The sequence below is a fragment of the Aristolochia californica genome, unplaced genomic scaffold (genome assembly GCF_029961685.1).
Source record: "Aristolochia californica isolate CCGP_79_NKW_82.1479 unplaced genomic scaffold, dmAriCali1.0.hap1 SCAF_8, whole genome shotgun sequence".
In the NCBI taxonomy this organism is placed as follows: domain Eukaryota; kingdom Viridiplantae; phylum Streptophyta; class Magnoliopsida; order Piperales; family Aristolochiaceae; genus Aristolochia; species Aristolochia californica.
In genome coordinates, this window is record NW_027182279.1 from 3,894,417 (window position 1) to 3,906,086 (window position 11,670).

The following is an 11,670-nucleotide window of genomic DNA, read 5'->3' on the forward strand; positions in this document are numbered from 1 at the left end:
GTCCTACACAATAAGAAGTCTTACAGAGCCAAAATTATTATGCAAGAAAGTCTCACATAAGAGTTTCAATTTAAAGGTGTTTTAGTTATGTTAGTCTTCTATTTATGTTGAGTTATTTAATTATGCTAAAACTTATCTTTAAGTGTTAGAGTTTGGGAACAAAGGGTAGTTTAATTTTAATTGGACTCTATTACTTTTCTCTATTATAAATAAGGGTTCATGTATTTTGATTACAACAAGTCAATGAAGTTTTTCTCTTTTCCATAAATTCAACATGTTCGTATAATGGTTTATGTTGCAGTAAATGAAGGTTGGTCTCTGTTTCAACTTGATATAAAAAATGTTTTCTTGTATGGTGATTTAGAAGAGGTGGTGTATATAGAACAACCTTTGGGATATGTTACTCAGAGGAAGATGCATAAAGTTTGCAGACTAAAAAAAGCTATTTATGGCTTAAAACAGAGTCTACGAGCTTAGTTTGAAAAATTTAGCTATGTGGTGATGTCTAAGAGATTCTCAAGAAGTCATTGTGATCCTTATTTGTAATGAAAATATCATCTGGGTTTATTGTATTACTGGTGTATGTTGATGATATCATTTTGTTAGGCAATGACATTTTTGGCATAGAGGAAGTTAAATCTCACTTGGCTACATACATTCAAACTAAAGATCTGGAGCTACTGAAATATTTTTTGGGAATTGAAGTAGCAAGAAGAAAAGAAGTTGTCTCGATACCACTAAAGTACATAACAGATATATTACAAAAGTATGGGCTTTTGGGAATCTCATTAGTTGATACTCCCATGGTACAACTGAAGTACATAACAAATATGTTACAAAAGTATGGCCTTTTGGGAGCCTGACTAGTTGATACTCCCATGGAGGTTGGCCATGATCTTCATGATGATCATAGTGAAAAAAGTGATGTATCGGAGATTAGTGGGTAAACTTGTATATGCAACAATTACAAAACTAGATATCTCATTTGGAGTGAGAGTAGTGAGTCAATTTGTGGAGCACACACATAAAATTCATCTAGAGGCTGCACATATGATTTTAAGATATCTAAAAGGAGCATCAAGAAAGGTTTTACTCTTTAGACCTAATGAGCATTTAAAGATTGAAACCTTCTTTGATACTTTTTGGAAGATATGATATAACTAGGGCGTCATTGATGTAATTAATTTATGTTTCTTGTCTCTTCTTCACTCTTACTAGGGTGAAGGGTAAAATTTTAATATTATACTTTTATTATCTATAAATATAGCTTAAGGGGGAGGGTTTGGACTAAGTCCATAACCCCATTCTTCTCCCATTTCTTCCTCACTTGCTTTCTTCTTTCTTTCTTCTCTTCCTTAACTTGGATGTAATCCATGAAGTCCTGAAAATCAACATGGTAGGAGAACATTAATTTTCAAGACTCATAGCTATGATTTTTTAGAATTCCAAACTTGCTATTGCTCAGTGGATGATCAGAGCAGATAGCTTAAGATTCCAATTTTTTTCTGCTTGGAATAGGAGTCATGAAGGTTGTTGTTTGATTTTGAAGATTGCATAGGCTTCTCATTCAGAAAAGGTTATAGCATGATATTCTTCATAATTCGTTCTTTCTTTTGAGAAATATTTGCAGCCACTAACGAGTAGTTGCAGACACTCAAGAAGGTTGTTGTGTGTTTCTATAGTGTGATTAAACTTTTTGCTACTGTGGTTGAGAAACTAAGATTCGATGGTATCTGCTTGCAAGCTTTCGTATTGAAATCCTTCAAGCTATCTCTACTCTGGTGGTTGACATTGCATTTGAAAATTAACATTGTCATTGCTTTTGTGCAAGAGGGCCATTTTTTTTCTGTTGCTAAGTTGATCAACTTTTGGTAGTCTTTCTCATCTATAGCAACCTAAAATAGTCCAGTGTGGAGATCTCTTCCATCTCTGGCTGATAATCCGTGACCAGAAAATTGGTCTCCCTCGGTCTTCGTAGCCTAATCAATTCAAACACCCACCTCGGTCATCAAAAAATCGGTCCCTTGGTCTCGGTTTGGTTGATCTTTTGATCTTTGTTAGCATTTTTTCTGGCTCATATCTTCCCCAAGCACTACTTTGCCTCCTCTGGAGAGAATCCACTGCATGATCTTCCAACATTATTTTTTCGCCAACAGTTTTTGGTTTGCTGGAATTACCGCGAAGTTATCTGCTTGGTACCGTATGCCATTTGCCTCTAATCAGAGCTTGCCGCCCTCTGCTCACTGCCATTGTTGCTGTTGCTCGGAATCTCAGTGTCATTCCTTACTGTTGCAAACTTGGAGGTGTAATTAGCCAACTCAGAGTGTCATCATTCCGAGTTGATCTTGTGAAATTCCGGGTTGCTCTATTTGCTCTACTGATTCATTCAGCTCAATCAAGGTTCGTTGTTGATCTTCTATTTCTGGAAGTTGTATTTGCTCGGCTAATTCCTGTTGTCCATTGCTCTTGGCCGGAAGATGCAGATAAGTTATTTTTGTCTCCTTCTCTACTGTTGTTTCGGTAATCCTTATTGCGTGTGTTCGTTGTTTTTTTTTTCTTTTTTCACTACTACTTCGGGATCTTACTACTGTCTTTGGAAGATCTTAGTGTTATTTTTAATCCTCTCTCTATTGGGGATGAACCTATGACAATATTTTGTGATAACTAGGCAACAATATTTATTGCTAGTAATCCAGTTTTTCACAAGAAAACAAAACATATAAAGGTAGATTGTCACTTTATTCGGGATGTTGTGATGAAAAAGGAAGTGGTCACCCCATATGTTCGATTTTGAGATCAACTTAGAGATATTTTTACTAAAGCCCTGCGACCATGTGAATTTTTTATTGTTTTAGTGACAAGTTGGGAATCTTGGATATATACATTACAACTTAAGTAGGAGTATTAAAAAATTAATTCAGGGACATTTTGATCATTTTATCATAAAAGAAAATTTATTTCTATATGTAATGTTGTTACTCTTGTTGAATTATGTCTATGGTCCAAATTTCATGCACACGATATACAAAATGGGAGATATAAGGAGATAAGACTTATGTATTAAGCAGGCGTATTTTTGTAATTGATAAAACCCTCTTAATTAAATACAGGAGATAGCGCACTAACCCCAACGAGCTATCTTTTGAGCTTTCTCTCAATCTCTCACCTCTCTTCCTTCTCTTCTTTCTCCTCTGTCTCTTACTCTTCTCTCTCAAGTTTTTTCAATACAAAATTTAAAATAGCTCTCACGAGGCACCTAACAATACTCTACATCTTACATATAGGTTTAATGCATCATAAACTATAATGATTTCCAAGGTTTAAAAAACTAATATTATTTTGTAGAATGTTTAGTAAGAAACTTCAGAAAGAAAATTATAGTTAATAAATCATGTGAAAATATTCACCCAGACTTGGCAAATTGATAGTAGACCAAGCATGTGAGGAAACGAGAGAGAGAGAGAGAGAGAGAGAGAGAGAGAGAGAGAGAGAGAGAGAGAGAGAGAGAGAGAGAGAGAGAGAGAGAGAGAGAGAGAGAGAGAGAGAGAGAGAGAGTCCTTAGGAAGAGGAAGAAGAAAGAGCTTAGTCACCCACATGGGAAGAGAAGAAGACAAAAGATAAGATAAACACAAACAAACTACATAACATAAATTAACAGCCAGTTGTTGCAGAACACTTCAAAACCAATTACATGGAAACCCCATTTTTCATTTCCAAGCCGCCATTCTCTCCTGCATTAGACTATAGATTAGATGATCATGAAAAACATCAAGCCATAAACCCCATGAAAAAAAAACAAACGAACAAACAACAATTAATCAAATCCTAGACCGACCCGAGAACAATCCTTTCAGTTGTCCCGCACATCAAGCAAGCATATTGCCAGCCTCATGTGTTCCACTCGACAATAAGATTTCAATTTTGTGTTGTATTTCTATTTACATCGTCTGGCTTAAATAACCATTTTACATATTATAATAATCTCTACATGGAGAGTTTGAGAGTGATTACAGGGATTTCACAATTACAGTGATTTACAAAATATTTATTGAGAAAGAAAGAATATATTTCTTTCGTATAAGGGAAGAAATCTCAACACTCCCCCTCAAGTTAGTGCATAGATATCACTCATGCTCAACTTGTCGAGATAATTGTTAAAAGCTCGGTAAGGCACTGCTTTGGTCAACACATCGACAAAATGATCTTGAGACCGAACATGAGGGACTTCAATGATTCTTGCTTCAAGCTTTTCCTTGATAAAGTGCCTATCAACCTCAACGTGTTGAGTTCTATCATGTTGGACTGGGTTGTGGGCAATATCAGATGTTGCCTTACTATCACAGTATAATTTCATGGGACTTGTCTGCTCAATGTGTAGTTCTTGTATCAGATTCTTGATCCGTAATAATTCACATATTGCCTTTGCCATTCCCCTGTATTCGGCTTCAGTTGACGATCTGGCTACCACCTCTTGTTTCTTACTTTTCCAAGTGACCATATTTCCACCTACAAATGTAAAGTATCCAGATGTAGATCGTCGATCCTTTATTGACCCAGCCCAATCGGCATAGGTATATCCTTCAATTTTTAAGTCGCCTCCCTTTTTAAATAAAATTCCTTTCCCTGGAGATGATTTCAAGTAGCACAAGATACATTTGATGGCATTCATTTGTTCTTCACTTGGAGACTGCATAAATTGACTAACTACACTTAGTACATAAGCTAAATCTAGTCTGGTATGTGCAAGATACATTAACCTCCCGACTAGTCTCTAATAATGTTCTTTGTTAGTAGAGACTTGATCTAAATGTCTTCCAAGTTTCATATTTTCTTCCATGGGAGTACTGACTGGACTACATGTTGTCATACCAATTTCCTTCGACAAATCCTTGCTTCCTTGTTAGATTTCTGGAAAAGAGTATGATCTAAGTTACTTTGCTTGTATCCGATAGACTTCATAAAATTGATGAACCTTCCAAACCACGCCCTCGGGAACTGCTTCAAACCATATAGGGACTTCCTAAGTTTACATACTTGTTTGCATCCTTTGGTTGGCATAATACATCCAGAAGGTAATTTCATATATATTTTTTCTTGGAGATCTCCTTGCAAAAATATATTTTTAACATCAAACTAATATAAGAGTCAGTCAAGATTCACAACTAGAGATAGTACAACTCGAACAGTATTGATCTTAGCCACTGGTGCAAATGTCTCCATGTAATCAATACCGTAGGTTTGAATATATTCTTTGGTGACAAACCTTACTTTGAACCTTTCAATGGTGTCATCGGCTTTATATTTAATGGTAACTACCCACCTGCATCTGACTGGTGTCTTTCCTATAGGTATGTCAACCACTTCCCGTGTTGAATTCTTTTGGAGGAATCTCATTTCTTCATTCATAGCTTCTTTCCACTCACAAATACATCATTTTCCTTTGACAATATGGGATATTGAGATTTAGAGGTGAGAAGACGTTCATAATTAACCCTAATTTTCCTCTTGTGGTTCAATGAGGTAGCAGTCTTAGTTGAGCTTCAGAACTTACTTGAAGCTTAGACATGGACTCAGACTCAAAAAGTAATTGATCCACTGGTACATTATGAAGGGGGGAAGATGTCGGGCTGAGATTCTGGTTACACCACTTCCATCTGGTCTTGACTGTTTCCATCCTATGAATCATGCTCATTTGTATCATTTTGATGTTCACTATTATAATCTGAATACTTACCACTTGTAGCATCCAAGGTGTCCAAATAATGATTAAGGGTCTGCAATTCAATCTTGTTCTCCCCCTGAATTGAAGACTCGGGTGTAGAATAATATACGTTATCTTAGTGAAATACCACATCAAGAGTGACATACAATCTGCGAGAGGGAGGATGATAACAACGATAACCTTTCTGATGTTGAGCATAACCAACAAAGACACACTTGAGAGCTCGGGGTTCCAATTTATTTTTCAATGGCTTATGGAGATGAACAAAGGCTACACACCCAAAAACTCTCAGTGGCAGATTCGACACAGCAGGTGAACTTATAGTTTCATAAAGAACACTTCAGGGAGTCTGAAATTGTATTGCACTCGAGGGTATTCGGGTGATAAGATAAGTTGCAGCTGTGATGGTTTCACCCCAGTAACTAGCCGACATATGAGTATCAAACAAGGAAGCACGAACAACCTAAAAAAGGTGGCGGTTCTTTCACTCTGCAACCCCATTTTGCTGAGGGGTGTACGGACAAGTAGTTTGATGAGTAATACCATGATCATCTAGATATTCTTTCAAACTTTGATTAAAAAATTATCCACCATTGTCACTACGGAGAGTTTGTATTATAAAATGGTACTGAGTGGCTATCATTCTGTGAAATTGTGTGAACAACAAACTAATTTCACTTTTTTATTACATTAAGCAAATCCATGACATACGAGTGTGATCATCAATAAAGGAAACAAACCATCGTTTATTACTAAGAGAGGCTATATCATATATCAGAGTGGATAATCATAAAGGGTGTTGGACTCTTATTCATACTTATTTGAAATGGCACACGATGACTTTTAGCCAATTCACATACATCACATTTAAAATCTGAAATAAATAACCGAGAAAAGAGTTTTAGAAACAATTTCTTTAAATAACCAAAGGATGAGTGATCCAACCGTTTATGCCATAACCAAAAATTTTGAATCTACAAATTTATTCACGAAAAATGCTTGAGCTAACTGATGAGAACTCTCTGGCATCAGATCAAGGTAATATAGCTTCCCCCTTCTAGTACCATAACCAATTGTCTTCCGAGTTCGAATGTCCTTAAAAACATAAAGGTTAGGCCAAAAAATCACAATACAATGCAGAGTGAGAGTTATTTGAGCCGCTGAGAATAAATTATGATTCAGGGTTAGAACAACTAATACAGAATCAAGACTCAGATTTTTAGTGAGGGTGATCGAACCTTCTCCAATAACGTGAGAGAGAATATCATTTGTTGTGGATACAATATGTTGTTAAGATGGTTTCATAAATTGAATATGATGATTGTCAAAGGTCATATGATCAGTAGCATCGTAATCAATTATCCATTCACTATTTCTACTAGGAGTTGAAGTATTAAGAACCTTAGCAGATGTAGCAATTAAAACTGATGCATCCTCAATTGTGTTATAGGTGGAAGGTTCTGCCACTGCAACTGACGCATGGTTATTGGGTTTAGAGTTCCATTTGTGAGGTGCTTTGGTAGGCAATTAAAACTGATGCATCCTCAGTTGTGTTGTAAGTGGAAAGTTCTGCCACTGCAATTGAAGCATGATTATTGGATTTAGAGTTCTGTTTGTGAGGTGTTGTGGTAGCCAATTAAAACTGATGCATCCTCAGTTGTGTTGTAGGTGGAAGGTTCTGTCACTGCAACTGAAGCATGATTATTGGGTTTAGAGTTCCGTTTGTGAGGTGCTTTGGTAGGATACCACCATTTTGGATACATAATAAGTTCATAGCATTGGGACTTTGTATGCCCAGTCTCACCACAGTGAGTACAAATACACTTTGGTTTTGTTGTTCCAATCTCATAGCTACGATTCTGAGATCCTGATGCCCGATTTTGATCACTGGTAGGACCAGTTGGTCGAGCTATTGTAGGCTTAACTCGACGTGCCACCATTGCAGATGACTCAACACGATCAACTTCACCATTTAAAGTGGTTCTGTGAATAGAGTCACAACGTACGTAAGCATATGCTTTTTCAATATCCAAAATTGGGTCCTTTCTGATAATCTTGTCTCAGATTTGTTCAAATTCTACATTCAATCCGTTTAAGAAAATGCGTACATGCAATCTTTCAACAAATTTTCTATAGGTGATAACATCATTAGGATCTTTCACTATAATCCTGTCATAATGATCAAGTTCTTGGAAAATTTCCACAAGATCACCATAATTCATTGATAGAGGGTGACCCGTTTGTTTGGTGGAAAAATCTCTCTAATTCAATGAAAAAAGTTGCGATTCATCTGACCCATCGTAGAAAGCTTTGGCCAAAGTATTCCAGATTTCACGTGTAGTGCGTAGTCGAATATAGTGCTTCATAATATCCGGTGACATAGAAGTTAGCAACCACCCCCTTGATCTTTTGATTTTCAGTATGCCACTTCGTATAAGAAGCGTCAGCTTCTTGTGGGAGTGGTGTTTGTCCCATAATATATTCGAGTTTCTCACGTCCAGCAATTTGTATCTCCATGATCTGGGACCATACATTGTACTTTACTTATATAAGAATGATATTGGTTGTAAAACCAGAGTTTTCGGATTGAACATGAATAATCGGTGTTGATTCCTTCGACATGATGCAAGAAGATCAGTGGTGATCAGAATAAAATAAACACCCAAAAAATACTGGTCTGGTCCACTTCCTGCCACTGGGTTGACCTGGTCTGGGTCTCTGATTGTGGGCCGGTCTGAGAACTAGTCCGGTCCACTTCCTGTTGCTGGGTTGACCCGGTTTGGGCATTTGATCGTGGTCCGGTCCGAGTCCGGGTCGCTCAACAAAATAATCAAAAATACGGACCTAAGTTAAGGGAAAGCGTTTAATTTTTTTTTGTACCTTGGTCTTCTTCATCGAGATGCTAGTGCGGCTCTTCTTTGTCGGGCTGGTGGTGCGGTTTGCTAGAAGGCCAAGCAGTGGCTAGGCTGCAGTCGTCGGTGACGTTCGAAAATTTCGTCGGAGTAGGGTGACGATGGCGACAAAGGAATATGGGAGCATTGCTGAATGGTGTTGTTCACGGCGAAACAGAGAGTTGTTGCTCTGTTCTTCGGGTCTTTGGGCAAGTGCGGTTTGTTGGAAGGTCGACAGGTGGCTTGGCTGCAATCGTCGGCGATGTTTGGAAATTCCGTTGGAGTAGGGTGACGATGGCAACGAAGGAATATGAGAGCATTACTGAATAGTGTTGTTTACGGCGAAACAAAGAGTTGTTGTTTTGTTCTTCAGCGACTGGAAGGAGAAGAAAAAAAGAATTCTCCCTCTCTAATACCAAGTCAAAAATAAGTTTTCAATTTTGTGTTATATTACTATTCAAATCGTTTGGCTTAAATAGCCATTTTATAAATTATAATAATCTATACATGGAGAATTTGAGAGTGATTACAGGATTTTACAATTACAATGATTTACAGAATATTCACAGAGAAGGAAAGAATATATTACTTTCGTATTAGGGAAGAAATTTCAACAGTTCTCTCCCCTCAACTGATCGCCTCAAGAAGCTCTCCCCTCTTCGTCCCTTTCTAGGGACCCTTCTGTTAGATAGAAGAAAATAAAAATAAAAATTGAATCTTCTTCTCTTTCACCTCAGACTTGTCTTTTAATCCCTCCATTTTGTCCTGATGCATGTCTTCACCAACTTTTATATATACCCCACCTGCTACACACCTCTTGCACAGAAAGACAAGTTTGGGGAGTTGCAGGAGGGAGGAAATTAGAGGGGAGAAGATGATCAAGTTGAGGTCTAAGAGGTTTGGCAAGAGCAGCTCTTCTTCCAGCTCTAAGCTTGGCGGTGGTGGGGGTTCTGCCGCTGCTGTTGATGGTGGTGGTGGTGGTGGTGATATCAAGTGGGAGCTGCGGCCTGGGGGGATGCTTGTTCAGAAGAGGGAAAATGGGAGTACTGAGGAGGAGATGATTACAGTCAGGGTCTTCACTGGTTCACGCTGGCATGATATCTCCATTGAAGCAACTTCTACATTTGGTAGGACTCTCCTCTCTGCTTTCAGAAGATTCCCTTTTCATACTTAGTCGGTGACTGCTTCAGAAACACGAGTGCTGATACTTAGTCGGTGTCTGGAGTTTAATTTCTTTCTTCTTTTCTTCCTTTCTCTGAGTTCTTCTGAAAAAGAAAAACAGAAAAAAAAAAACGATTGCTGACATTCAGCACTGCTTAATTGAAGCTCTCATTCTTCTTTTCTCCCCTAATTGCTCTGAGTTTTTGTGATTTTTTTAAAACTACTATACCCATTGAGACCATTTAGCTCAAGCAGAAGAAGCTGTTTCAAATGAAGACCAAAAACACTCTTCCCCAACCATACTCTTTAAAAATCTCCTGTTTCTGGGTTATCATTTTTTAAATAACAAAATGTTCATCGTTGTAGGCGAACTGAAGCTGATTTTATCCCTGGTCACTGGCCTGGAACCCAGGGAGCAGAGACTCCTGTACAGAGGCAAAGAGAGAGAAAACGGTGATTATCTACACATGGAAGGAGTCAAAGACATGGACAAGGTGCTACTGTTTGAGGACCCTGCTTACAAGGAAAGAAAACTTCTGGGGCTGTCCAGGAACCAGGCCATTGCTCAACTTTGCCGCACAATCAGAGTGTAAATCAAAAAGTAAAAAAAAAAAAACTCTACTCCTTGTACTTGTATCCCTGACTCATATTAGAAGCTTCAGAAGTGTCATGTATGTAACCTATCCTTGGCTGGTGATGGGTATCTAAGTGAAGTTTAATCCATATTTACTTAGAGTAAACCAAGCTTATGTTAAATGATGTGAAGATTGTTATGATTTGCTCATATCTGGCAAAAATTTACTATCTGAATGGAAATCGAGGGAAATCAGAATCGAACAAATGGGGCTCATGTCCATGATCAATCATAGAGTACCGGGGCCAGATGTGTTTCTATTATTAAGAGGGGCAAAAACAAAAGAAACCGATTTTCGAGAGATCTTCTTTTGGGATCAAAGATTTTAGAGAAAGGGAGAGCCAAAGAAAATGATGGGAAAATGGATCTGTCACTTGAATACTGATGTTAGAATTTAGAAGAAAAAAAATCAAATGTCAATTCAAAAGGCTTTCCTAGTAAAATAATCTATTTACTCTCCACAAAGCTTCCATAATAAATAAAATTTAATGGAGGTATGAACAGTCGCTTACTTTTAACCATGACGATCAAATTCCAGAAACTCTTCGATAAAAAGGTCGCTGGTTACTTCTACTAAACTAGATTCGTCATTCATACAGGAATAATGGATCAGACCTAAAAGTAAGAAAACAGCAAACACAAACAACACCAAAAAGAAAAATCACAGAATCTGTAAATTTTAAACGAAAACAAACACTTGTTTGAGTTTTATGTCCCTCTAAAGGAAGCACTATTATTTCTCAAAAACTTCCCAATACCTGGGATCTCGGTTTTGCTAACAATCACCGTCAAGGATCTATAGTATGATCTCATGTGGGGTAAAGAGAGGACAAGAGGAACATCAAGTAGCAGCAACTGCTGGGTTTATGAAATTTTGATCGCCATTGTTTTTGTTTGAACCGTAAAAAACACAAAAACATGGTTGGAGACGGGGAAGAATGCTCGCCACAATTATGTTTTCGTATGCTTTGTAGCTGCAACTTGGTTTTTGTTTTTAATATTTGAGAAAGGTGGAAAGACAAGATTGAAAGTGCCACAAACTAGAGGATGAAAACAAGAAAGGACATGTTTAAGCAAATGGGTTTTGACAAGGAAACAGTAGAGAGAGTGGCACGGTGAATGGACCTCTTTCTGTTGTTCAATCTTCTCCAATGTTCTCTCTGTGATTGGAAACAGAAACGTGCAATAGATCAAACTAAACAGGAAAAGAATATGAATTTAAAGCACAATCTTCCTACATAGTGACCATTGATAACTGCATG

The 11,670-nt window shown here is 37.6% G+C and overlaps 1 protein-coding gene across 1 annotated transcript; it reads left to right on the forward strand.

Annotated features, from left to right (window-relative positions):
* The first annotated feature begins 9,485 nt into the window (after nucleotides 1-9,485).
* On the forward strand, nucleotides 9,486-10,570 carry LOC137939568 (BAG family molecular chaperone regulator 3-like). Its single transcript, XM_068784846.1, has 2 exons — nucleotides 9,486-9,740; nucleotides 10,141-10,570. The coding sequence occupies exons 1-2, from the start codon at nucleotides 9,488-9,490 to the stop codon at nucleotides 10,365-10,367; spliced, it is 480 nt and encodes a 159-aa protein (XP_068640947.1). The 5' UTR covers nucleotides 9,486-9,487; the 3' UTR covers nucleotides 10,368-10,570.
* The last annotated feature ends 1,100 nt before the right edge of the window (nucleotides 10,571-11,670 follow it).

Bases quoted from the DNA above. Each gene is read 5' to 3' on its own strand.
- LOC137939568 (XM_068784846.1), top strand. From the start codon at position 9,488: ATGATCAAGTTGAGGTCTAAGAGGTTTGGCAAGAGCAGCTCTTCTTCC. The intron at 9,741-10,140 runs GTAGGACTCTCC...TCATCGTTGTAG, and splicing joins TGAAGCAACTTCTACATTTG to GCGAACTGAAGCTGATTTTA.